We start from the raw sequence: 26,161 nt of genomic DNA, 5'->3' as shown, positions 1-26,161 counted from the left end.
CTGACTGAGCTATCGCTCTAACCTAATAGCTTTGATTATTCATTCCTATCAATAAGATACATTTCAAAAGGGACTGGAGTGATGGCTCAGCCGTTAAGAGCACTGGCTGTTCTTCCAGAGTTCAATTCTTAGCACCCACATGGCAGCTTACAACTGACTGTAATTCTAGGTCCAGAGGATCCAGCACCCTTATACAGACCTACGTGTAGGCAAACACCAATGCAATAAATCATTAAATATGTGTATACATGTGTGTGTATATATATATATATATTTCAAGGTAAATTATGCAAATTATACTACAAAAACATTACTTTAAGCCATTATAAAGCTTATGCAAACATTATCATAAGAAATGGAGTGGGGTGGGAGCTGGACAGTGGGGTGGGAGCTGGACAGTTGGCTCAGTGTTTAAGAGCTGAGCCCTGGCAGAGGCCCCTGGTCTGATTCCTGGCTCCCATAGTGATGGTTCACAGCTGTCGAATTCCAGTCCCATGGGACCCAGCACCCTCTTCTGGCACAGCTGCAGGAGGAGCACATTCTAGCAAAAGCACTCGTACACATAGAAATACATCTCAAAAGTTATTTACTTTTTGTTTTGTTTTTCAAGACAGGATTTCTTTGTGTAGCCCTGACTGTTCTGGAGCTTACTTTGTAGACCAGGCTGGCCTCGAACTCACAGAGATCCGCCTGCCTCTGCCTTCCAAGTGCTGGGTTTAAAGGCGTGTGCCACCACCACCTGGCCTAACTTTTTTTTTTAATTCTTTTGGCAGATTTATTTATCTATGTCACGTCCCAGTGCGGTTTCTCCTCCCTCTTCTCCGCATGGTGTCCGTTTTGTGGCCCCAAGAACTCTAGACTGGGGTATTTAAAAAAATTTGAATTTTTTAAGAAGAAAAACATTGGGGCTAAAAAATGGCTTGGCAATTAAGAGAACATGCTGCTCTTAGAGGATCTGGAGTTCCCAGCACCCACATCAGATGGCTTACATTAAATAAAAACTCTCCAGGGAACCCAATGCTCTCTTCTGGCTTCCAGGAGCACCTTTACACATGTTCACACATGTACACATGTTACACATGGTCACATACATACATGTTACACATGGTCATACACATGTTACACATGGTCACATGCACATGTTACACATGTTCACATACATGCACATGTACGCATATAGCTATAAAGCAAATATTTTTTAAAAAAGAAAAATGTAAAGGGCAGCAGGAATAACTAAAGAGAAACCCTGCATTTCTTCTGTATGTCGGAGGTGACATCTGCTGTGCTGTATGAGGGTCCCATATAGAGACCGCTGTACTCCAGTACTGGCTTGCAGTCTCTGTCCCATTCACTAGCCTCAGAACTTCCAGAAATGCAGACCAGGGTGAGATTTGCAGAGCTGTATGCCCAGAGTGTTTGTGTATGAATTAATGAGGAGAATTATCTTTTGCTTTAAGATGTTTAAGATTAGGTTGGGAGCCGAGCCAGTGGTGGCTCACGCCTTTAATCCCAGCACTTGGGAGGCAGAGGCAGGTGGGTTTCTGTGAGTTCGAGGACAGCCTGGCCTACAAGAGTTCCAGGACAGGCTCCAAAGCTACAGAGAAACCCTGCCTTGAAAAAAACAAAAACAAACAAACAAAGATTAGGTTGGGGTGCAGCTTATTGTGGAGCACCTGCCTCGGGGGTGCAGAGTCCTGCATTTTTTTTTAAAAAACCTTGTTTAACTATCTAAGTCATGCTTAGTGGCAGATAGTTTTAAATCCCAGCACTCGGAGGGCAGAGACAGATGGATCTCTAGGAGTTCAAGGCCAGCCTGGTCTACAGTGAATTCCAGGACAGCCAGGGCTACACAGTGAAACCCTGTCTTGAAAAAACCAAAATAATAATAATGATAATAATAATAATAGAAATTAATTACGCTCTAACCATTCAACTAGGCCTGGTGGCATAGCATAGGCTTCTTACAATCCCAGTCACTTGCAGGACTGAGGCGGGAGGGGATAAGTAGTGTAAGGCCTTCCTGGGCTGGGAATTACTCCTAAAGCCAATCCATCTCAAAAGAAGAAGCAAAGTCATAACTGTATCACTGTAATCCTGCGCTTGGCAGGCTAGTTGATCAGGAGTTCAAAGCCAGTCTTAGCCACATAGTGAATTCAAAACCTACCTGAGCTAATTGAGTCTGTGTTTCTTTAAAAAAAAAAAAGATTTATTTAGATTTATTTTATGTATATGGTGTCTGCATGTATCTATGCACTCCAGAAGAGGGCATCAGATTCCATGGGACTACAATTACAGATGGTTGTGAGCCACCATGTGAGTGCTAGGAATTGAACTCAGGAACTCTGTAAAAGCAACCAGTGGCCGGGCGGTGGTGGCGCACGCCTTTAATCCCAGCACTCGGGAGGCAGAGGCAGGCGGATCTCTGTGAGTTCGAGACCAGCCTGGTCTACAAGAGCTAGTTCCAGGACAGGCTCCAAAACCACAGAGAAACCCTGTCTCGAAAAACCAAAAAAAAGCCGGGCGGTGGTGGCGCACGCCTTTAATCCCAGCACTCGGGAGGCAGAGGCAGGCGGATCTCTGTGAGTTCGAGGCCAGCCTGGTCTACGAGAGCTAGTTCCAGGACAGGCTCCAAAACCACAGAGAAACCCTGTCTTGAAAAACCAAAAAAAAAAAAAGAAAAACCAAAAAAAAAAAAAAAAAAAAAGCAACCAGTGCTCTTAACTGCAGAGCCATCTCTCCAGCATAAGACTGTTTCACAAAGCCAAAGCCAAAATTAAAAAGTTGGGGAGAAAAAGAAAAAAAGGAAGAGTGCTGGGGACCTGGGCGTGGTAGTGATGCCGGCTGTACCCCAGCACTTGGGGCTGGAGAGTTGGAAGCCTCGAATACATGAGACACTCTTAAAAAGAACAAACACAAGAGGCTTGGGCTGAAGCTGTAACCCTGGTGGAGTACTTGCGTACATGCATGAGGCTCTAGGTCAGTTCCAGGCCATCAAGGGATAGCATCTAACTACTTATCTATAGAATGATCTAGTTCAAATTCATAATAAAAGATTATGTAGGGAAACAAGGACCAGTCAAAGATGGCCCTCAGGATGTTGAGGCAGGCGAGTCAGGAGTTCACACACACATAGATAAAGAAGCTAAATGAAATCATTGGTTGGGTAAGGGCAGTAAATTAACAAGTCTGTTTTAGAGTTTTTTGAGAAAGCAAGACATGTAAAAGTATTAACAGTTGAGAATTGAGGGCTTGGTTTTGGCCAGCATGTCTAATACAGTGGCTCTTTTCTCCTGGCAGTCAACACTAAGAAGGACTCGGAGTCAGCTCCAGTTAAAGGAGGCACCATGACTGACCTGGGTAAGACAGCCTTAAGGTGGGCAGTGCCCGGCAGGAGAGCTCAGTGCCTCCCTAGCCCTCTGGCTCTCAGAGGAGGCTCCAGCCTTACATCTCACCTTCTTTCCATTTCAGATGAACAGGAGGATGAAAGCATGGAGACCACGGGCAAGGTGGAGCCAGTTTAGAGGGGCTCTACCTCTCTCTGTGATTGTGACTGTAGTTCCTTCTGCCTGGGCTTTTCCCACCGTAGAGTCCTCTAGCTGTTGCTCAGTGCTACAGCCCGCTCACAGCCCCAGGGCCCATGTGCTCGTCCTTACCACCTCTCTTAGTGTCCATGCTCCTGGGTGTAGGAACCGGAGGGGTGCTAGGTGGGGAGTGGGAATGCTGTGTGTCCAGCAGCCTCCGTATCATAGGATGAGGACGAGAGCAGCACAGGCAACAAGGGGGAGCAGACCAAGAATCCAGACCTGCACGAGGACAATGTAACCGAGCAGACCCATCACATCATCATCCCCAGCTACGCCGCCTGGTTTGACTACAACAGGTACGGCCAGCCGTCCGTCAGTCCTTCTGCCTCAGTGAGGCTGGTGTTGCACTGCCTTCAGAGACACTCCAGCACTTGAGGAGTTTCTGGCCCCTCTACAGTTTAGGGCTGCTTCGTGACCACACTTCCTTTAGGACTCCTCTTCCACCCCTAAAATCCTCTCCTGACCCATTGTGATTTCTCCTACAGTGTTCACGCCATTGAGCGGAGGGCTCTCCCTGAGTTCTTCAACGGCAAGAACAAGTCCAAGACTCCAGAGATGTAAGATTTCAGCTCATGGCTGTCTTTTGGTGCCTTTTCTGCTTTCACCCTTCCAGATTTAGCAACATCCAGGCAGGCTCTCTGTTAGGCTTTTGCACACATGATAGATGCCACTAGGCAGTTGCAGCCTGAGCCTTTAAAGCATGGTCTTCAGGTGTACCTGAGATTGATGAGTAGGTGTGCTCTTCTGTGGACTTCAGAGAATTTCAGTCATAATTGTTCTCTGTGATGTACATGACCTTAGTGTGTGCAGCAACTTTAATTAAAATGTAAATGACTAGGACTAGGTTGAAATCCTGGTAAGAAAACAAGACAAGGCCAGCCCTGGTGGCTCACGTCTGTCTGTGGACCTAACACGTGGGAGGGTGGCTGAAACGAGAACTCAAATTTGAGGCCAGTGTGGGCTTCCTAGCTAGACTTTTTCAAAGAGAAGAAAAAATGAGAAGGAACTAAAGGGAAGGACCAGAGAGAGTGCATTCTGGAAGAGCAGTATGTAAGGTCCAGGGCGGGGATGTGGCTCCAAAGCAGAACCCGGGCCTGATGTGCACAGGAGCTGTGTCCTAGCGCTGTCTGCAGACCTCTGTGAGTCACTCTCGTCCACACATCTGGTGCCAGCCAGGGCCAGGGTGAGGGCCTGTGTGTTGGTGTTTATTGAATTTGATCACTGCTGTGTGCCACGCGTACCATGTGGAACACACTCCCTCTGGCTCTAAGACACCTGACTGTAAGACAGGACGGTGAGACTGGGACTGGGGTGCTCCCTCTGCGCCTGCTGCTGCTCAGCCTCCCTCTGTGTGCTGGGGTCGGGGTCGGGGTTGGGGCGTCTTTTCTCCCTCTTGAGGAGGGCGGGGTTCGTCAGAAGGACAGGGAGTTGGTTACCAGACGGCATGGTCCCATTTTACCACACATGCTTTCAGGAACGGAGAATGAGAACTGCTGACGTCCCCGAGAGCGGCCCCAGCACTGACTAGTCTCAGGAGGCTGGTGACCACTGTGTCTAGCTTATACACTAGGATGCTGGCAGGAGGAGCAGATGACAGTGTCACCTGACAGCTAGTAAGATGTAAAACCAGGGTCTGGACCTGTAGTTTGGCTCAGAGTCTGATTTTATACTTTATAACAGTTACCTTTTTTAATATTAAGAGTGGGTTTTTTTTTTTTTTTTTGGCTTTGTATTTTTTCTTCTTCAAGGCAGGGTTTCTGTGTGTAGCCCTGACTGTTCTGCAACTCACTCTGTAGACCAGGAGACCAGGCTGGCCCAGAACTCACAGAGATCCACCTGTCTCTGCCTCCCGAGTGCTGGGATTAAAGGTGCCTGGCAAGATTTATTTTATTTGTTAAGTTATTGTCTGTGTGTATGTATATGTGGGTGCAGAACCCACAGAGGCCAGAAGAGGGTATTGGATCTGTTGGAGCTGGAGCTGGAGGCCGCCATGAGTGGTCCAGTGCCTGCGCTGGGATCTGCGTAGCTCTAGTCAAGAAGCTGCCATTTTTGAGCTATAATACGCCAGACACAGGTAGCTCCCCACGGACATCCCATGTGACACCAGGGGGGTCTTAAGTTAGGGATAACTTGACATCATTATCATGATAAGACTGGCATCTGGCTTTAAATCTTTCTAACTTCAAATATAAATTACATCCCAATATTTGAGTGACTGAGGCAAGACACAAGTTCCAGGCCAGTCTAGGCTACAAAGCAAGTTCCAGACTAACCTGAACTACAAAGTGAATCCTGTCTCAAGAGGAAAAAAAAGCCAGACATGGTGGCACACATCTTTAATCCCAGCACTCAGGAGGCAGAGGCAGGCAGGTCTCTGTGAGCTCAAGGCCAGCCTGGTCTACAGAGTGAGTTCCAAGGCAGCCAGTGCTATGTAGTGAGACTCTGTCTCAAACCAAAAAACAAAAACAAAAAAACAAAACCAAGAAGTGTTGTTTGGAGATAATCCGTTGTTATGAGTGTGTACTGGCTCTTGCAGAGGACCAGTTTGGTTCCCAGCACCCACGTCAAGTGGCTCTCAACTACTTACAACTCAGATCCTGCATGCAATGTGCATGCCCCACAGATAATTAACAATAAAATGAGCCTCGATATTTTTAAACATATTTATGTGCGCATGCATACATGTATTCTGTACATGCTCTATGTATGTGCAGGTGCCTTTGGGGTCAGAGGAGGGCATCAGATCCCCTAGAACTGGAGTTACATGTGTTATGAGCCTCCATGTGGGTGCTCAGAACTGAGGCAGGTCCTCTGCAAGAGGAAGCTCTTAACCTCTGAGCCCTGTCTCTGGCCCCTAAAATAAAATAAATCTTTTTTTTTTTTTTAAAGCAAAAACAAACAAAAAAGGACCTGTGAGATGGCTCAGTGGGTAAGGGTGCCTGCCACCAAGCCTGATGAGCTGCACGGGTTCCTAGAATCCATATGGCAGGAGAGAGTGGACTCCCATAGGTGCTCCTCTGATCTCCATACATGTGCCTTGGAGCATACACACATACACACAATTGATTAAAAAAATGACAAGAGAAAGCTAGCTGTCCTGGTGGGATCCACACGGTACTCATGCACACACACAACTGCAAATACAAATGTATGAAGTGTGTGAAGAAATAATGGAGTTTTAAAAAGACAGAAGAGAGAGAGAGGGAGTGAGACGGCTTAGCAGTTTTGAGTCTGACTTGCGATTGGTCCCTGGGTCCCCCGTGCTGGCAGAAGAGAACCAGCTCATGAGAGCTGCTGTCTCACCTCCACAGGTGTGCTGTGGATTGCGAGTGCGTACAGGTAAAGAATACATAAGCGTAAATAATGGAGAAAACTAGTGTATGTAAAAACTAACTTTAAAAAGTACAGTGTTACATATTTGTAATACTAGCCCTTGGGAGGCAGAGGCAGTTCAAGGCTATCCTTGGCTACCTAGCAGATTTAAAACCAGTTTGGGCTATGTGAGACCTTGACTCTAAATCAGTAAATAAATAAAAATGAATAATTAAAAGCTAGGATGGTGGTATATAGTCTAAGCATTTGGGATGTGTAATGCTGCAGATCAAGGTGAAGGCTAGCCTGTTCTACACAAGACCGTCTACACAAGGGTAGCCTGTATTACGCAAGACAAGACCATCTACACAAGGCTAGCCTGTACTACACAAGACCATCTACATAAGGCTAGCCTGTACTACACAAGACCGTCTACACAAGGCTAGCCTGTACTACACAAGACCGTCTACACAAGGCTAGCCTGTACTACACAAGACCGTCTACACAAGGCTAGCCTGTACTACACAAGACTGTGTCAGAAAATGATAAATTTAAAAAATTATAAGTAAAAATTTCAAGAGCCAAAACAAAAGCAACCAGTAAAGGCTGGAAAGATGGCTCAGCGATGAAGGGCTGACCGCTATTGCAGAGGACCTGGGTTTGAGTCCCAGCACCTACGTGATGGCTCACATCTGTTGACAACTCCAATTCCTGGGGAACCGAGAACCCCTTTTGGCGTCCTTGGGCACCAGGCATGCATGTACTACACAGATATACATGTAGGCAAAACACCCATACACATAAAAAAAGTAAATCAGCAGCTTGGCACTGGTGGTGCACACCTTTAACCCCAGGACTTGGGAGGCAGAGGCAGACAGATCTCTGTGTTCGAGGTCAGCCTGGAACTACCCATGGAGTTTCAGGATAGGCAGGGATATACAGAGAAACCCTGTCTCAAAACCAGAAAAAAAAGAAAATGAAAAAAGCAGCCTTTAAGGTCCTTCTCCAGCATCAGGCTGATCAGCTAGTTGCGTGGGCAAGGACTTTTTATTTTTATTTTTCGAGACAGGGTTTCTCTGTAGCTTTTGGTTCCTGTCCTGGAACTAGCGCTTGTAGACCAGGCTGGCCTCGAACTCACAGAGATCCGCCTGCCTCTGTCTCCCAAGTGCTGAGATTAAAGGCGTGCGCCACCACCGCCCGGCTGGGCAAGGACTTTTTTAGTGTCTTAGGAAACAGACATTTTTCCTGAACCTGGTTTGCCGTCTCTGTGGAGTTAGGTAGCCCTGGCTCACTCTTTGTCACACAGAAGGGGTTGGTAGCACTTTTCTCATTTTTCCTCCCCTTGGGCCTCAACAAACATTAATTTTCTTCCTCTTATTCGTCTCTCTGACTCTTGTAAGCTATCTGGCATATCGAAACTTCATGATTGACACTTACCGACTGAATCCCCAGGAGTATCTAACATCCACTGCCTGTCGGCGGAACTTGGCGGGTGATGTCTGCGCTATCATGAGGTGGGTCTTGCTTCCGTGGAGAGTGAGTTTGAGAGGACGGCTGTGTGTGTCTTGGCAGAGCTACAGATGCCTTCAGGAAAATAGGGAATAAGCAGGAGAACACACCTAGAGAAAGCCCCTGCCATATGTAACAGGACTTAGGGGATCGGAAATGTGATGTAAAACAGGACAGAGGGCTGTGTCCTTAGCTGAAAGGCAGCTGGATGGACGTTACCAGCCGTCTAGGAGATGGTCATGGAGAGAAGTCCAGGCTGGGGTGTGTACCTGGATGTCACTCTCGGTGACCAGTGGGTGATGGTACTAGTCTTCCATATGGCCCACCCTTCCTTTCTCTCACAGGGTCCATGCCTTCCTGGAACAATGGGGTCTTATTAACTACCAGGTAGATGCTGAGAGCCGACCAACCCCAATGGGGCCTCCACCCACGTCTCACTTCCATGTCTTGGCGGACACACCATCAGGGCTGGTTCCTCTTCAGCCCAAGACCCCACAGGTAGGGTGAGGGGCACTGGGGACAAGGGTGGGTGGGTAAGACGGGACTTCTTTGGACTTTTCTTTTTCTGTTCACTTTTTATTTGTGTGTGTTTGAGAGTACTGAGTCAGGGGTGCTGTAGGGCTTCTTCTTGAGCAGAGGGCTGGAAAGGGGCCGCAGGAGTCCGCGTGCTTCGTCCTTCTGTTAGCTCTGACACTTGCTGAGGGAGAGAAGTTGCTCCTTATCCCAGGGCACAGACAGGCTAGCGCAGGAGACAGAACAGAGAGAGACATGGCTTGCCATAACTCGTATGAAGTTTTTACACTTTGTCATGTTTCCCATATTTTTTCATTTTTGCCTCATAATTATTGTCACCTTGTTTTTTTCCATTTCCATTTCATACATTATTTAGACAGAGAAGAAAACATTGTGTGGCTCATACAAGATACTGAATCTAGGATTAGGATCTGCCGTCCAGCTCCTTAGAGCATCTGTAGATACATGTCACTACAAATGTCTATCATGCCAACTACATGTCTAATTAATCTTGGAGGCAGCATGGGACAGTGGCATGAGTGTTCCCAGAGCTGTGGCCGCCCAGTGCACCTCTAGGCCTCCAAGGCCTTGACCTGGCCACTTTCTGCCCAGCTTCCATGACGCTGAGCTCTGTCCCCCAGGGCCGCCAGGTTGATGCTGATACCAAGGCTGGGCGGAAGGGCAAAGAGCTGGATGACCTGGTGCCAGAGACGGCTAAGGGCAAGCCAGAGCTGGTAGGTGGGGTGCAGACCCCGCTGGGCTATTTATTTGCCCCTTCACTGGGGGGCCCCTGCCTGGAAAGAAGAGACAAGAGAGCAGAGGGCCGAGGAGCTGCAGCAGTGAGGGAGGAAGTCCTGCCAGGGCACCCCTGGCTTTGGGGAGGAAGCTCCTTCTCTCTCTCTCTCTCTCTCTGTCTGTCTGTCTGTCTGTCTGTCTGTCTCTCTGCCTCCTGTGACCACTTATACTCATGTGCCCTTCTTCTCCCCTTCCATAAATAGCAGAGCTCTGCTTCCCAGCAAATGCTCAACTTTCCTGACAAAGGCAAAGAGAAACCCACGGACATGCAGAACTTTGGACTGCGCACAGACATGTATACAAAGAAGAATGTCGCCTCCAAGGTATGAGGTGCAGTCGGCCTGGGCTTGAGAGCCTTGGCTCCACACAGTTTAACTCTGACTGACGAACCTGTTTCTCTGCAGAGCAAAGCTGCAGCCAGCGCCACTCGGGAGTGGACAGAACAGGAGACGCTGCTGCTCCTGGAGGTAATTCGGGCAAAGCAAGGAGAGCTCTGCTGTGAGGACAAAGTGGCTGGGGTGCCAGCTGCCCCTGAGTGGGGAGCTCTCGTGCATTCTGGTGTGAGTGGAGCATGACCAGGTCCATCCCAGGAACAGCTCCAGGTCAGGGACTTGGGCCTTTTTATCATCCCATATCCTTTCTTAGTGCTACTTGGAGATCCCCCTTGGATCCAGCTGGAGTACAGAAATACCACAACACAAAGAGCCTTGAAGCCAGATGCCCTTAGTAGGATGGGGGGAGCTGACCTTGGAGGGAAGTGGCTGAGTAAGCGGAGTTGTGTCTCCACCTCTCCCACCAGGCTCTGGAAATGTACAAGGATGACTGGAACAAAGTGTCTGAACATGTCGGGAGCCGCACGCAGGATGAGTGCATCTTGCATTTTCTTCGCCTTCCCATTGAAGACCCATACCTGGAGGACTCGGAGGCCTCCCTAGGCCCTCTGGCCTACCAGCCCATCCCCTTCAGTCAGTCGGGCAACCCTGTTATGAGCACTGTTGCCTTCCTGGCCTCTGTCGTCGACCCCCGAGTCGCCTCTGCTGCTGCGAAGTCAGCCTTAGGTAATTTGGGGTGTGGGGGCCGGCCCTCTTGGTTTGTTTTGCAGGGTTAGACACTCAGAGTGAAACCTTCTCAAGTCTGGCTGCCCTGCTGGCCTTGTCTGTTGCTGCCTTAGGTCAGGCACCTGTCTAAACTCCATGTTGCTCTTAGAGGAAGATGGGCTTGTGAGAAAGCGTTCACAGGGATGACCAGAACTGGCCTCCTGCTTCGTCCCAGCCTCTCCCCCTCTGGGTCTTACAGAAGAGTTCTCCAAAATGAAGGAAGAGGTGCCCACAGCCTTGGTGGAAGCCCACGTGCGGAAAGTGGAAGAAGCAGCCAAGGTCACAGGCAAGGCAGATCCCGCCTTTGGTCTGGAAAGCAGCGGCATTGCGGGAACCACCTCTGACGAGCCTGAGCGCATTGGTGAGCAGCGGCTTTTAGATTTCTCCCCGTCACCAAGAGCCAGTTCCAGCCGGCTGCCCTGTGCTGTCCCATGTGGTCTGCCCATCACAGCACAAATGGGAGAGAATCCACGGGTTTATTGCCCTCGTGATGTCACTCTAGGGACTGTGGCTCCTTCTGGTCCTGTCCTTGAGGCTCTGTCTACTGGGAACTTGTCACATAGATGGGACTTACAGACATCTCTCCTTTCTCTCCTTTCTCACCTTTCTCCATGGGTCCAGAGGAAAGTGGGACTGATGAGGCCCGGGCAGAGGGCCAGGCGGCAGATGAGAAGAAGGAGCCGAAGGTACGGAGGGAGAGACCTGGGTCTGGATGAGGCTGCTGAGTACAGCCTGTGGAATAAGGGATCCAGTGGAGGGGCCGTCTCCTGGAAGGAGGGGTCGTGTGGGGCTGAGACAGCCAGAACTATTACACAAAGAAACCCTATCTTGAAAAACCAAAAACAAGAGACTGGAGAGATGGCTCAGAGGTTAAGAGCACTGACTGCTCTTCCAGAGGTCCTGAGTTCAATTCCCAGCAACCACATGGTGGCTCACATCCATCTATAATGAGATCTGGTGCCCTCTTCTGGCATGAAAGCAAACATGGAAGGAATGTTGTATACATTAAAAAACAAAAACAAAAAAACAAAACTTGGCATCGTTTTACGTTCCTGATACACCATTGTGGGACCATTGGAAGGTGGACCTGTCTTTAAAGCAGTGAGATACCCCTGTCCTGCTCTGAACTCGGCATGTTCACACATAGGTTTACACACCCATACATGTCCATGCAGCACACACTTCACACGTACACAGAGGAGCAGTAAGTCAGAGTCAGTTACAGCCCGGGGCCTGTGAGAACTGCATCCTCCAGTGTCTTCCTTTCTTCTTCTGGAACTGCAGGAACCACGGGAAGGAGCAGGTATTGCAGAGGAAGAAGCGAAGGAGGAAGCCAGTGAGGCTCCCAAGAAGGATGAGGAGAAAGGGAAAGATGGGGACAGTGAGAAGGAGTCCGAGAAGAGCGACGGGGACACGGCAGGTGAGCTGCCCAGCATGGCGCGCATGGGCAGGAGCAGGATGTGCACTCAGAAGGCTGAGTCAGCCTTTGTCCTGCCACAGCTGATCCTGAGAAAGACAAGGAGCCAAAAGAAGGACAGGAGGAAGTGCTGAAGGAGGCGGTGGAGTCAGAGGGGGAGAGGAGAACAAAGGTGGAGCGAGACATTGGTGAGGGGAACCTCTCCACAGCTGCTGCCGCTGCCCTGGCCGCTGCCGCGGTCAAGGCCAAGGTGAGGGTCTCCTCAGAGACGCTGCTCGCTTCACCTAGACCTTCCCTTCTCACTCCTTAGGGCCGCCTCTTCCCTTGAATTTTTATCCTAAATGAGTTAGTCATCTCTTTTAACCTTTTAAATCTCTTATGTTGGCTATTTCCAGCCTTTTGATTTCTTTTACCTGTCTTATTTCTTGCTATTCTTTTTCTACATGCTTTTAATATTTAAAAAAAATTATAGTTATAGTGTTCTGAGTTGTGGTCACAGCTACTTCCTTCTTAAACCTGCCAGCCTCCGTCCTTCCCTCTCCCCCTGGAGTGTCTGCAGCTGAGTCCTCTGGCTGACCCTGTCACATTCCTTACCTAGCACTTGGCTGCAGTGGAGGAGAGGAAGATCAAGTCTTTGGTGGCCCTGCTGGTGGAGACCCAGATGAAGAAACTAGAGATTAAACTCCGCCATTTTGAGGAGCTAGAGACAATAATGGACCGGGAGCGAGAAGCAGTGAGTAGCTCCAGTTGGGAGTCAGCAGGAACCTGGAGCCCTGCCAGAGCCTGGACTCGGGTGTGAGGCTGAGGAGAGTAGGGCAGGTGGGCTGCGGCTGGGTTCTGGCCGCTGCATCTCTAGTCTAGAGAGTGCTTTCCTCTCTACGACTGCGGCTGGGTTCTGGTCGCTGCATCTCTAGTCTAGAGAGTGCTTTCCTCTCTACTAGAGTTTCCTAGAGTTGAGTGAGTGACCGGATTTAAGAGGTGATAAGATACTGGGGAGGTAAATTTGGACAATAGACAGGACAGACAAGTATCAAGTCAGTTTCTTTGAGGACTTAAAAAGAAGTAGAAGATGAGGACCCCAGAGACACCAGATGTTTAATAGGAGGTATCAGAAACAGTTAACAATACTTAAACTACCCAGAAAATTGATATTAGAAGATTTTCTAAGGCATAGACTGGCTTAGCAGTTGGGAACAGACCCATGTCGGCCCCGAGGGGACCTTTCACGGACACCCACACAGATACATACACATCGTTAAAAGTAACTTTAAAACTCTTCACCTTTAATCCCAGCACTCAGGAGGCAAAGAACTCTGTGAGTTTGAGGCCAGCCTAGTCTACATAGTGAGTTCCAGACAGCCAGGGATAACAGTTAAACCCTGATTCTAAAAATAAATAAACAAACAAATCTGGGAGATTCAGAACAAAAACAAAATTCAGAGGTCAGTGAATCCATGTAGGATGACTCACTAGAATAGTTAAGTTTTTAGCCTGTCTTGAAGGGAGAAGAGAACTTGAATTCATAAGAACTGGAAGCATTTTCAAATCAGAGTAGTAACAAGTTCAGAGTTTGGGACTGAAATGAACCGGAACCACACCAGAAGATAGGCCAGTGCAGGGAGGAGCAGCATGGGTGGCCGGGAGTCATGATGGTCTTAGAGTCTGTGGACTGGGGTGTGCGCAAGGGTCAGCCTGAGCAATACACCAGCCTGAGCAATAGGGTCTTCCAAAAGAAAAAGTGGGGCCGAGGCGTCCGTCCAAGGATCTGGACCTGCTGACCGTATTCTGTTGGCACTGGCAGCTGGAGTACCAGAGGCAGCAGCTCCTGGCTGACCGGCAGGCCTTCCACATGGAGCAGCTGAAGTACGCAGAGATGAGGGCCCGGCAGCAGCACTTCCAGCAGATGCACCAGCAGCAGCAGCAGCAGCAGCCACCAACCCTGCCCCCCGGCTCCCAGCCCATACCCCCGCCTGGGGCTGCTGGGCCTCCCACGGCCCACGGTCTAGCTGTGGCTCCAGCAGCTGTGGCCCCTGCTCCTGCTGGCGGTGGGGCCCCTCCTGGAAGCTTGGGCCCTTCTGAGCAGATCGGGCAAGCAGGGTCAGCTGCAGGGCCACAACAGCCACAAGCAGCTGGAGCCTCCCAGCCTGGGGCAGTCCCACCAGGGGTACCCCCCCCTGGACCCCACGGTGAGTGTGCATCCTGCAGTGTGTGTTGGCTGCAGAGAGCCAAGCCAATGTTCTGGTTCCTTTGAAGGGAATTCCTGCTGGGCCCACGATAAGTTTCTACAGGTGGACTCCGTTATTATGTCCACAGACCAGAGGGATATCTTCCCAGACTTACCTGGAGTTTTATTCTGGTGTCAGGCTAGGGAAGCTTGAGCTGCTGTGTAAGATTTTTCTCCTCTTACGTCTTTGTTCTCTTTATTTCTAGGCCCCTCACCGTTCCCCAACCAACAAACTCCTCCCTCAATGATGCCAGGGGCAGTGCCAGGCAGCGGGCACCCAGGCGTGGCGGGTAATGCTCCTTTGGGTTTGCCTTTTGGCATGCCGCCTCCTCCTCCTCCTGCTGCTCCATCCATCATCCCATTTGGTAGTCTAGCTGACTCCATTGGTATTAACCCTCCTCCTCCTAACCTGCATGGGCATCACCACCATCTCCCGTTTGCCCCGGGCACTATCCCCCCACCTAACCTGCCTGTGTCCATGGCGAACCCTCTACATCCTAACCTGCCGGCGACCACCACCATGCCATCTTCCTTGCCTCTCGGGCCGGGGCTCGGATCCGCCGCAGCCCAGAGCCCTGCCATTGTGGCAGCTGTTCAGGGCAACCTCCTGCCCAGTGCCAGCCCACTGCCAGGTGAGAAGGGGCCAAGAGGGGAGAAGGGCGAGGGAGAGGGCTCCACATGGTGGGAAGGAGGGCAGGCGGGTGAAGGGTTAGATACTAGAATTTCCACAGCCGTTCTCAGCACTCTGGTAAAACTAGAACACAGGAGGAAGGGCCTCTCTGGCTGTCCTCCACTTCCCCATTTGGCAGCTGCCACCTCTGGGATGACGCTGGGGCCATTCACTGGTGGGTCATGGAGGAGTCCAGTGCGCAGAGGACCTCCGCTGTAAACCTGGACACTAGCTGCCCATACGCATGACGATGGCATTCCTTTGCTTGTTCCCACCACATTCAGATGCCCTATCTAAAGTTCTTGGGGGCAGGAAGATGGTTTGGGGTCTTCCCAGTGTCAGGTGGAGAGGGGTATTGGGGAAAAGAAGCTAAACAGCGTGGGTACCTCATCCATCTACCCACCCACTGCATGTCATGCCCAGTTTGTGTGTGGAGCCTGGGGCTGGTTCGTTTCCTCTGCTTGCTCCAGCTCATTCATCTTCCTTCTCTCCACAGACCCCAGCACCCCCCTGCCTCCAGACCCCACAGCTCCGAGCCCAGGCACAGTCACCCCTGTGCCACCTCCACAGTGAGGAGCCAGCCAGCCATCTTTCCCCCTCACTCCCCATGGAGGTCACAGTTCCAGGAACAGCCCTCCCCCACTTCTGGGACCTCTCTGAGCCTGGAGAGTTCATCACTACGTAAGGAAAGCTCCTCATGCCCCCTCACCGCCCCACCATGCCCATCAGAGGTGTGCAGTTTTATATCCAGATCTTATCCACGGACTTCTGACTAAAAGATGTTCCTCATGCCTGGGAGAGGAACAGGCCTGGGGAGGCTAGGATGGAAATGGAGCCCTCAAAGGAAGGGCTAGGGAAAGATGTTTATAGGAGATTCTGCTAACCACTTCTGAGGGTGCCACCTTCAGACTACTGTATTTTTGAAGTGGATATCGTGAAAACGAAACCCTTTAAAAGGGAGGTTTTAAAAAGACATATTGGAGTCCACAAAAAATAACTTTTTTTGAGGGGGAAGGGCAGATTTTAAGGGGAATTAAGGTTTGGGGGCGAGCTATGGGGATGGCCTAGGGTACCAAGCCTGTCTCCCTGAGCCCCTTGGCACTAAGTCAGCTCCCTCACCCATTCCAGTTTACCATGCTGAGCCTCCCGCTGCTTGTCATTGCTGCCGTTTTAGGCCACAGCTCAGCAATGACCTTCCCTCTGAATGTCAGCTGTGTTTGTTTTTAAAAGTCACCTGCTTAGTTGATGTCAGCGTACGTGTATTTGGTGGGGATATGTATTTTGGGGGGATTCCATGGTAGACGATAGAGGAAGGAAGGGCCGCAGTTGGGGCTGTTCTTCCTGCTCTTTCTGGTTGTATCTGTGAGAGCCTAGATGGCTTGAAGCGGGAGCTCTAAGAGGATGGGGAGTTTGCAAACCCTGAAAATTTGAAAAGCACTTAAGACCTGTGGGGACACTCTGCTAACTTCTGCCCTCTCCCACCAAGCCTGACAGACCCTCACTGATAGCTAGGAGTTCCCCAAATGAGGACAAAGATTTGGGGGCAGCACGGCATGGCCCTGCTCCCTGAACTTCAGTGCCTCTGCACTCCGGTTCCTTCTCCTCACCCTCCTCGTGAGGCAGACAGGATCCCAGGCTCCACACCAATGCTTGGCCCCTCCTGCCAGGCCCTTTGTTCCTCCTGTCCCGGTGTTTCTTTTCCTCTGCATCCTGGCACCTTTCTTCTGTTCAAAGTTTTCTGTGAAATTTTCTTTTCTTTGTTCTTTTTCTTAATTTTTTTTTTTTTTTATAAATTAATTTGCTTTCAGTTCCATCTTGTGAATGCCTGTGTTCTCTTACCTGTGGCTGCTAGGGAGGGGGCAGCCTTCCTGGAGTCCCTCACTGGGCATTTACCACAGGCCCACAGATGTCAGTCTCCTGCCACAAAAGGCCAAAGGCAACCCAGCATTTAGGACTGCAGCAGCCGTGCTCACCTGCCCTGAAATAGCTCTTGGAAGAATGGATCTAAATCCTTTTAGACAGTGGCTACATTCTTTCCCTTATTAGGGAGGAGGCAGGCACTCGCCTCCCACTGTCCTCACTGGCCCCCAGCCCTGCAGACAGGACAAGACAGGCGGTAGCTGTGCTAATATGTCCTGGCCGTTTAGCTCCAGTGAATACCCACAGGCTTTCCCACAAAGGCGATCAGTACCTAGGAGGGTGGGGACCTGTTTCAAAGAAGCCCTAAGGCCAAGAAATGTAACTTGACCCAGAATAGAGCAAAAGGATCCCCACACACAAGCACACCGCTAGCTGTAGGGATTTGACTTTCTTCATTCCCCAAAGGGAAACCTTTCATTAATGAGGCCCTAATCCAGTTTTCCCTAAACCCCACCCCCAGCCCTGAGCTTTGTCTCAGAACAGACATCAGTACCGCCTCACCCTTTCCTCCCTCACCCTGACCAGGAAAGGAAATGGAATCAAATAGGGCAAAGAGAGAATTTTATTTGGTGAAGACAGACATCCAGAAGAGACCAGATGGCAAGGTGCTGTGACAAGGGAGCCTAGGAGGGGCCACAGGGAGATCCCACACTGGGCAAGGCACAAGCTCGGGGTCTGGAAATGTCCTCAGCCGTTCAGCACCATCCGGACAAGCTCTGTGGGGAGAGGTGGAGTAAGCCAAGGAAAGGGCTCGGGAGGGTGCACCACGGGCCAGGAGACCACGGATCATGAAGGTGGCATGAGGAACATGGCCACAGCAACCAACCCTGGGGTTAGTTTGCCAAGAGCCACCTTGAGTGACCAGTTCTCTCTGTCCCTGGCTCCCCTCCCAGAAGCTGTTAGCCCCCACCCCACGCTGAGTAGCAAGAACACAGCAGAGGCAGGAGTTCTCAACTACGCCTAGAGCTACTGTCAGCCACTGGCAGGAGAGGACAGTTTTGGGTTAGGTACCTCCAAGCTGTCCAGCAGAGGGATGGAGAAAACCGTTTTGTTATAGCAGCAGAACGGGGCAAGCAGCCCACCCCCCCTTTGCAACTCTCCATGCTCCAGGGCCAAAGACCCACCATAAGGCAAGCCTTTTCGACGAGCTGGTGAGAATTCCCTGACACCAGCACCAAGTAAGTCCAACCTCAGAGACCGGAGAGAAGTAAGGAGGTACCACATCCCCAAGCTGCTTCCTTATTGAGGAACCCTCCCCTCCCGAGCCAGCTCCATGCAGAATCATGCCAGGAGGAAGTCAGTTGGTAGTAGCTATGGGCGGGGGCTAGAGAGCACAGTTGGGAAGAAAGGAAACACCAGGGAGACACTAGAGGAGAGGCTGGGAGGAGCCGTACCCGCCCCATGGGCCCGTCACCCCGACAGGATGTGCCTCACAAATGCTGCAGGAAGGAAGAGACATTAATGGTGAAGACACAGACATGGGTGAAGGGGTCAGCAGTGGGGGACAGACGTTCTGTTTGCTTCCCACTCATAACCCACCCTTCTGTCATCGTTGTGTACCCAACAGCCCCCTCCCAGGCTGGACTGGACCTTGCCCCTTGACTCCTTTCTGGAACCAAATCTAGGGAGAAAACACCTCAGGTGCCGTCCTTAACGTGCCCTAAGACCACTTCCTCCTCAAAGGCTCCAGTTGACAGCTGGACACTCACCTTCATAGTTGATACAACCGTTGCTGTCCTCATGACCCGCCACCAGCATCTCCACTTCCTCCTCTGTCATCTTCTCTCCTGCAGAGGAAGGGTCATTTTAGAGCTGGGTGACAGGTGAGGTGTATCAGGGTGGCAGCCCAGCTCCAGAGCAAGGTCACAGAGCCTTACCCAGTGTGACAAGGACATGCCGGATTTCAGCACCCATGACGGTACCATTCCCCTCCTTGTCGAACACACGAAGGCCTTCGACATAGTCCTCATAAGTTCCCTGGTCCTTGTTCTTGGCCACAGTCTGCAGCATGGGCAGGAAGTGCTCGAAGTCCAGCACCTTCACGTTCATCTCTGCGTGTAGGAGGTACAAGTGTCAGCCAAGAGAACCACTCGTGTTCTTGGGACACAAGTGAACAGACGGCTGTGGCGGAGAAGGGAGAGTCTGCAGGACTGACTGGCTGAGCCTATGAAGATACAGGGGTGCTTTTAGCTGAACAACCATAAACCCACTGGCGCACTAAGTTCTTGAGAAGCTCACCATCGCTCTTGGGGTTCCCCAGGACCTTGAGCACCTCGGCGTTGGTAGGATTCTGGCCCAGAGCCCTCATCACGTCCCCACATTGGCTGTACAGGATCTTGCCATCACCTGTTCGGTCAAACAGCTGGAAAGCCTCCTTGAACTCTGAGGATTGAAATGAACAATAGCACTGGGAATTAAGCCAGTCCAGACTGTAGAACTCTGCTGCCAATTCAACTTTAATCGTGCTAGAGAAACCGGATCCCCTGTCCTGTACACCCGAGACTGCCCATAGGGATCTATTTCTACCAACTCAAATGTCCCGCAGAAAGACACAGCCACAAGGAGGTATCCACCTGTCTGTTTACACACCCCAGCCCGCAGCAGGCAGGCTCTCCACTACTACACTACTCCCTAGGAATTTGTTGCCTCCCTGCTAGGTCCTGTCCATATAAGGAAGTAGCAGCGGCTAGAGACTCTATCTAGGGTCATTCTAGCGGGCCACTTCCCACCCTTCCCCTTACAGAGGTCCAGGGGGGAAGTTAAGTCACATCGTTAGCAAACACCCCAGAACCCATCTTCACAATTACCAAGGCACTGCTCTCTACAGTATTCGCAATCCAAGCTTAAGGGGGGAGAGGGGGGAGTTATCACGGGATAGGCAAAAGTGGCGGATTAGAAGGGGCAGAAGACAGCCATAAGTAGACCCGACACACAACAGGCAGTAACCGAACAAGTTGTTTGACATACCCACACCACCTAAAACTCGCCCAGTGCTTGGGGCTCAGATCTGGAGTGGAGGGGGAAGGAAGGAAGGAAGAAAGAATGAGAAAAGAAAATGGAGGATCCAGAGAGGAGGAGAAGGAAATCCATGTGGCAATCTCCCGGGAATGCTGAAGAGCTGACAAGCTGGGATCGGAGAGTAGACGCCAGCGGAGGGTGTCCCCCTCGGTAAGGGTGACCTCAGTTGGAGGCCAGAGGCTGCCTACCTGCGGTCTGGTCCTCGGTGAAGTCACACTGCTCGGAGAAGAAGGCACTGGTCAGCACCTCAAGTCCAACCCCGCAAGCTTCTATCCCGGCCTTACAAACTGAACCCCGACTCCTATTTCAAGGTGAGGGCTCGCTTCCTGAGGCAGAGCCCTAGACCTTCCGACCCCCACGTACAACCTTCCAAGACCTGGGCTTGCCTTTGTCCACATCCACTGGCTTCTCTCCCCCGACCCATGGCTCCCTCCTTGCCCCAAATCCCCTAATCTCCCGATACCCGAGGCCCACCATCTTGGCTGCTCAGCTCTGCAGGACCTTTTCCGACAGTAATGGCTCCGAGTCCCGACCCAGCCCTAGCTTTAGTACGTCCCATGGCGTACGACGTCACCTGCAGTTTCACCCAATAGGAATGCTAGTCTGGGCTCATGCGGATGACATCACTACATTAGTAATGAAGTGAGAAGCCCCCACCCTCCGCTCAGAAACGCCCCAGGCCTGGGTTGTGACTGTTTGGAAGCTTCTCTCCAGAGCTGCACAAAGAACAGGGAATTTGGGCTTTGGCAGAAGACAGGACTACTTCCCTCCTTCCCCTTTCTCAAAAGAAAACAGTCGGAGACCAAAGCAGGAACCATGTTTTTATTTCAAAACTCTAAGTGCCGCCTAGTGGCAGGAATGCGCTCCTAGCCGCCTGGGAGGTGGTAAGTATCCGACCCGGCTGGGTTTGTGTCGGGAAAAGAAAGTTGTCCGGCACTGGCGCTTGAGCTGCACATATCGGGAAAACGCACTGCCTGCTCTTCTGTCTGGTTGGTCGAGGAGCCTCAAGACGACACTAGCCGGGGAGGACTCTGGGGAGCTCAGAGGCTTAGGATGTGCTTCAGGAAGGCTGCACGAGAGGGGGTGAGAGGACTTCAGAAATTGACTTCAGGGTAATCCATCGAACTTTAGGAAATTGAGGGTGCCCCCACCCACACAGAAGGCTCCTCATCCTCTGGTCTGCTCCTGCCCCCTTACCCTCATAGTTGATACAGCCGTTGCTGTCCTCGTGGCCCGCTAGGACAGTCTCCACCTCTTCCTCAGTCATCTTCTCTCCTGAACCCCAAACACAGAGCGCTTCATGAGCTCAAGCCTCTCCTCCTCCCACCCTGCCCTTTTCTTTCCACATGGCCCACGCCACAGTGCCTTGGAACCGGTGGATTGAGACTTGCATGGTATCAGCTTGCAAACGGGGGGGGGGGGGGGGGAGGGGCGGGGCGGGGCGTGGGGCTCCCGCCTTATCCCCTCTTCTCTGCTTGTTTGCGGGACACCTCAGCCTCTGGATGAGCCAGTTCCTCCCATTGTGCCTTTCCAGTCCCTGCCCACGACTGCAGGACAGCAATCCCCTTCCAGGCTTTACCGGACTCTTTCTGGTCCACCCCCTTCTCCACCCCACAGTCCTGGTCCCTGCCTCACCCAGGGTGGTCAGAACATGTCTGAGCTCTGCCCCCATGACTTTGCCATTGCCCTCTTTGTCAAACACTCGGAGCCCCTCCAGGTAGTCCTCATATGTGCCTTGGTCCCGGTTCTTGGCCACTGCTTGGAGCATAGGCAGGAACGTCTCAAAGTCCACCCGTCGGGACTTCAGCTCTGGAGATGAGAGAGGTGAGAGAGAGGTCACTGAGGTGAGGATCCAGTTACGTCCATCCTGTCATGGTAGCGCCATCCCCCTCAGCATTCAGGATGTTTTCCTGCCCTGTGTTTGACAGCTTCTGAAGTCCTGAGATCCAGCCTGGCATCCTAGTCTCCTTACCCATCAGGGAAAAGTGCCACTGTGGGGAGCAGAGTGGCCAGGCGAACTCAAGGCCAGCCAAACAATTTAGTGATTCCTCATGTCTGCAGAAAAATTAAAAAGGGAGCGCTGGGGACCAGTGAAGTGTGAGGACACCCAAGACAAAGAGAAAACTGCTAACCCGTGGGTGATGGCTCGCACCTTCCTTCCCAGCACTCAGAGGCAGAGGAAGGCAGCGCTCTGTGAGTTTGAGGCCAGCTTGGCCTATATAGTTAGTCCCAGAACAACCTGGGCTGGGATAGAGCTGTAGGTTCAAGGGCAGCAGATGCCAGTGTGGTCAAGGCCACCCTGAGCAACTTAGAGAGAACTTGTCTCAAAGAGTAAAAGAACAGGGCTATGGTTCGGTAATAAAGGGCTTGCCTGTCTTCCACAAGGCACTGGATTCAAATCCAGCGCCACATAAACAGGAGTAATCCCAGCACTCTGGTAGGCAGAAGTAGACAGGAGGTAAAGGATCAGAATTTAAAATCACTCTTGGCTAGGATAGAGACCCTGTCCTGGGGAGAGGGGCACGAAAGAAAGCTACAGGCTGGAAATGGAGCTCTGTGGTGCTTGCTTCGGCAGCACAGGTACTTAAAAGCGGAACAGTACCGAGCTTAGCCTGGCCCCCGTGCAAGGGCGGCAGGCACATCCGTGAAGCGTTCCATGTTAAAAAAGAAGGGGAGGCGGGGCGGTGGTGGTGCACGCCTTTAATTCTAGCACTCAAGAGGCAGAGGCAGGTGGATCTCTGTGAATTTGAGGCCAGCCTGGTCTACAGAGCAAGTTCCAGGACAGCCAGGGCTACACAAAGAAACCCTGTCTCAAAAACACAAAAGAAAGAGAGATAAGAAAGACAGGGAGCTCAGCGTCCCATACAATCTCGAAGAAGAGGAAAACTGAGAACCCGCATATTCCAGGGTCCCTCTCACCATCGCTCTTGGGGTTCCCCAGGACCTTGAGCACCTCGGCGTTGGTAGGGTTCTGGCCCAGGGCCCTCATCAGGTCCCCACATTGGCTGTACAGGATCTTGCCATCACCTGTTCGGTCAAACAGCTCAAAGGCCTCCTTGAACTCTGAGGTGTGAGGAGAGGGTGAGAGATGGTGAGTAGTCCCATCACCTCCAGATGGAAGGGAGGTTTCGTCTGGACATCTTATGCTAGAGCTGGGCAAAGCACTGTGTGCTGCAGCTGGGCAGAACAAGGGAGGAAACCAGGACAAGAGTGGGAGGCTTCAAGGTCAGCGCTGCAGAGCAGAGACTCTGACCAGGGGCTTGGGACTAGACAGTGGGGTTTAGGAAATGGCTTCTCCTCACCTTCCAGCTGGTCCTTGTTAAACTCGATCTGTAGGGGGGAAAAAAAGAAGTGAGGAGAGGAGAGATGGCAGGGCCTTTTCAATCCCTCTCTGGCTCGCCCACCCCACTGGCAGCCACTTCTGGGGAGGGGCCCAAAGGGATGAGGCTGAGAGCCCCGCCACTTTGGTCCCATCCCGGGCTCGGGCCTTGGGAGAATCCCAAGAGGAATTAAAGGGGGACGGTTCCCTGGGAACAGAGCTAATCCCATGCCACCTGTTCCCCTCCCTCCACTGCCCTGAGTCCTGCATCCCTCACATAACTGGGGGCTGAACAAAGGCTAAATTTACCCCTGCCCCCAGCTGTGATTGTCTAACAAGCCTGTCCTCTTTGGTCTCCCCTCCTGAGGTTCAGAGACATGGTCTTTTGAGTTAAACAGCCAGCCTGGGGCAGACAGCCGCTCTCCCTTCACCTTGAAACTGGCCTGGGAACCCCCAATCTCCCTACGGCGCTCATTCATATTCCCGCCCATTCCCCCGATTCCCTGGGTTGGATCGCATCCTTGAACCTCCCCTTTCAAGCCACACTTTCCTGGGACTCACCACGACTTTGGAGAGATCAACAGGAGGCTCCTGGGTTTTTGCAGGGGCCTGGGGGGCAGCTGGCTCAGCCTTGGTCTTGGCTGGAGGGGTCCCTGCTGCAGACTTGGCAGCAGGCTTAGCGATGGGGGGCCCTGCTGGTTTCTTCACAGGAACATCCTTCTTGGGAGGCATGATGTCAGGTGGCCAAAGGACAGTGTGCCGATGGGACACCCATCTCTGTTTAAATAGGCAGGGAGTCTGGGATGTCAAGGGGCGGGGGCAGGGACGGGGCAGGGAGCCAGTTGGCAGTGGCAAGGGTGAGGGACAGGAGAGTTACGCCTGTCTGCCTTCACTCCCCTGGCCTCCTGTAGTTCAGGACTCCTGTCCCAAAGTTTCTTCCTTCTACCACTCCTCCCCCAAAGCTGACAAGAACATTGTTTCCTTTAAGGGTAGGGGAAAGAAACAGGAGACTTCTCAGATTTAACCTCCAGGATGAGAATAGGGTGTTCGCCAGTGCTACCGAGAAGGGAGTGAAGGGAAGAGGGGTAAAAAACGCAGAGAGGGCAGTGGTCGCGCGCGCCTTTAATCCCAGCGCTCAGGAGGCAGAGGCAGGTGGATCTCTGTGAGTTCAAGGCCAGCCTGGACTACAAGAGCTAGTTCCAGGACAGGAACCAAAAGCTACGGAGAAACCCTGTCTCCAAAAACCGCTGTGTTAGCTTCAGATTGTGGAAGGCCCAAGCATTGGAGATCTTGGGGATGGAGTGGGGAGCTGGCCAGTTTAGGAACGTAGTGGGAAATTTTTAAATAAATTCTGAAAATTTTTAAATAAAGCGGGGGGTGTGTTTCCACTCTCTTCTGCCCATTCCCATAGTTTAATGATCATTAGAACATGTAGTCCCTAGGCTACCCCCAACCTGGAGCCATGCACAGCAACCGATACATGGCATTGCCCCGTCTTCTGCACTTGGTGCTGACTTAGGGGCGCAGGTGTAGACAAGGTTTAACATCTGCCACATATACTTCCCAAGAAAGAATGTTTTCTCACAAGGTACTGTTATTCAAATCAGACAAAAAGGCTAGGGTGCCCAAGGAGCTTTGAGAGAACACACGAACACACACACACACACACACACAAAGGGAGGGCTCTGGGAGACAGGAGCCTAGACTCTCTAATCCGAAAGATTACAGGATCCCGACTGGTCCATAGGTATTCCCATACCCACACCCCAAGCAAGAGCAGAATGAAAACCTGAGCTTGGCTCTGAGTCGCGGCAAAGGGGAGGGGTCGTGTTTGGGAACTAGGAGCAGGCTCTGGCTATTCTATTCTTGGAGAAAGAAGATTTAGGTAAGCATTCTGAGAGACCGGTCATTCCACTTAGGCCCTGGGGAGTGATAATGTGTCTGCCTTTGTAAAAGGGCGTCAGAATCTTTTTACTGAAAATTGTCCCATTTTTGGAAAATAAGAAATCCTTCTGCAGACAACACACCTGTTTCTCTTATTCACACTCCTAAACCTTAGAGAAAAGAAGGCCCACCCAACCGTGCAAAACTTACCTTGCCGGGTGCTAGGAAGGGGCGGGGGCGAGACGCAGGGCTGCTCTGGGCCCTGAAGGGTTAACTGCGGCGGCCGCGGAGCATGCCAGGAGTCGTAGTCCGTGCGCGCTCCCTGGCTCACAGGAAACCTTTCTCCCGCGGTGAGAGGTGGCGGTGACTTCCGGCCCGCGGTGGCAGTTGGTGACTCAGGCTCCGCAGTGTGCGCGGGTTCCGGAACTGAAAGGGTTTGAAGGTCCCCACCCAGGTCCTCACCGTTGCGGGGCCCACGGACGCCCGCAAGCCTGGGGATGCCTGCAAGCCTGGGGGGCGGGGCGGGGCGGAGGTTGCTTTCGCTTCCTCCCTGCGGTTGCTAAGAACCAAGCCCGCGGAATTGTGTGGCTTGAAGCTGTAAAGTTTGAATTTTTTTATTTTTTTCATTTTTACATTTGCTCTTAGGAAGCTGGTTCCTGAAATAAATGTTAAGATTTGCGGTTAAGCCGGGTCATGTGCCCCAGACGCTACTGGTGAGGCCTCCCCGTGCTCACAGATGCCCTGAAAATATCGCGCTGGGCTCTGCAGCCTGGGCGCTCGCCCTTTCTCCCTGGCGGTTACTAAAGGTCTGGGTGCAGAGGGAACTGGACCACTGTCCCGGGCCAGATGAGTAAATACTCTGGCGGGGTGCCCCATACTAGAGCCTGTGAAAGCAAGTG

At 51.6% G+C, this 26,161-nt stretch overlaps 3 protein-coding genes across 17 annotated transcripts in view; 1 reads left to right on the top strand and 2 right to left on the bottom strand.

Moving 5' to 3' along the window:
- The window catches only part of Smarcc2 (SWI/SNF related, matrix associated, actin dependent regulator of chromatin subfamily c member 2), a 28,525-nt gene extending 11,593 nt beyond the window's left edge, over positions 1 to 16,932 (top strand). Inside the window, exons 12-30 of one of the 11 annotated variants that reach the window (XM_057757499.1) lie at positions 3,298 to 3,357; positions 3,469 to 3,506; positions 3,750 to 3,880; positions 4,070 to 4,141; positions 8,297 to 8,410; positions 8,750 to 8,903; positions 9,560 to 9,652; positions 9,920 to 10,036; positions 10,118 to 10,180; positions 10,513 to 10,771; positions 11,010 to 11,171; positions 11,432 to 11,496; positions 12,095 to 12,230; positions 12,311 to 12,477; positions 12,826 to 12,960; positions 14,029 to 14,413; positions 14,658 to 14,741; positions 15,018 to 15,083; positions 15,618 to 16,932. In XM_057757499.1, the coding sequence (XP_057613482.1) occupies positions 3,298 to 3,357; positions 3,469 to 3,506; positions 3,750 to 3,880; positions 4,070 to 4,141; positions 8,297 to 8,410; positions 8,750 to 8,903; positions 9,560 to 9,652; positions 9,920 to 10,036; positions 10,118 to 10,180; positions 10,513 to 10,771; positions 11,010 to 11,171; positions 11,432 to 11,496; positions 12,095 to 12,230; positions 12,311 to 12,477; positions 12,826 to 12,960; positions 14,029 to 14,413; positions 14,658 to 14,741; positions 15,018 to 15,083; positions 15,618 to 15,694 (2,378 nt within the window). In that variant the 3' untranslated portion in view covers positions 15,695 to 16,932. Of the gene's footprint in view, positions 1 to 3,297; positions 3,358 to 3,468; positions 3,507 to 3,749; positions 3,881 to 4,069; positions 4,142 to 8,296; positions 8,411 to 8,749; positions 8,904 to 9,559; positions 9,653 to 9,916; positions 10,037 to 10,117; positions 10,181 to 10,512; positions 10,772 to 11,009; positions 11,172 to 11,431; positions 11,497 to 12,094; positions 12,231 to 12,310; positions 12,478 to 12,825; positions 12,961 to 14,028; positions 14,414 to 14,657 lie in introns of all 11 variants that reach the window. The other 10 variants (XM_057757498.1, XM_057757500.1, XM_057757497.1 and 7 more) reach the window with 10 other exon arrangements.
- Positions 16,933 to 17,585: 653 nt separating this feature from the next.
- Myl6 (myosin light chain 6) lies at positions 17,586 to 20,598 on the bottom strand. 4 transcript variants are annotated; one of them, XM_057758224.1, is made up of 7 exons: positions 20,534 to 20,598; positions 20,248 to 20,275; positions 19,280 to 19,423; positions 18,919 to 19,092; positions 18,751 to 18,828; positions 18,436 to 18,480; positions 17,586 to 17,757 (listed from the first exon to the last, which is right to left on the bottom strand). In XM_057758224.1, the coding sequence occupies exons 1-6, from the start codon at positions 20,534 to 20,536 to the stop codon at positions 18,452 to 18,454; spliced, it is 456 nt and encodes a 151-aa protein (XP_057614207.1). In that variant the 5' UTR covers positions 20,537 to 20,598; the 3' UTR covers positions 17,586 to 17,757; positions 18,436 to 18,451. The 4 variants fall into 4 exon arrangements, with proteins under 4 accessions (XP_057614207.1, XP_057614208.1, XP_057614209.1 ...); XM_057758225.1 differs by lacking the exon at positions 18,436 to 18,480; XM_057758226.1 differs by lacking the exons at positions 20,248 to 20,275; positions 20,534 to 20,598 and adding an exon at positions 20,009 to 20,032.
- A 269-nt stretch (positions 20,599 to 20,867) lies between these two features.
- Positions 20,868 to 25,736, bottom strand: Myl6b (myosin light chain 6B). Of its 2 annotated transcripts, none has more exons than XM_057757719.1 (7): positions 25,473 to 25,736; positions 23,940 to 24,176; positions 23,362 to 23,389; positions 22,979 to 23,122; positions 21,695 to 21,868; positions 21,257 to 21,334; positions 20,868 to 21,128 (listed from the first exon to the last, which is right to left on the bottom strand). In XM_057757719.1, the coding sequence occupies exons 2-7, from the start codon at positions 24,108 to 24,110 to the stop codon at positions 21,100 to 21,102; spliced, it is 624 nt and encodes a 207-aa protein (XP_057613702.1). In that variant the 5' UTR covers positions 24,111 to 24,176; positions 25,473 to 25,736; the 3' UTR covers positions 20,868 to 21,099. The 2 variants fall into 2 exon arrangements, with proteins under 2 accessions (XP_057613702.1, XP_057613701.1); XM_057757718.1 differs by having other exon boundaries at positions 23,940 to 24,155; positions 25,473 to 25,735.
- Between the last annotated feature and the right edge of the window lie 425 nt (positions 25,737 to 26,161).

Source organism: Chionomys nivalis, chromosome 25 (assembly GCF_950005125.1).
Source record: "Chionomys nivalis chromosome 25, mChiNiv1.1, whole genome shotgun sequence".
NCBI lineage: Eukaryota > Metazoa > Chordata > Mammalia > Rodentia > Cricetidae > Chionomys > Chionomys nivalis.
This window is presented reverse-complemented; position numbering and strand designations above follow the sequence as displayed.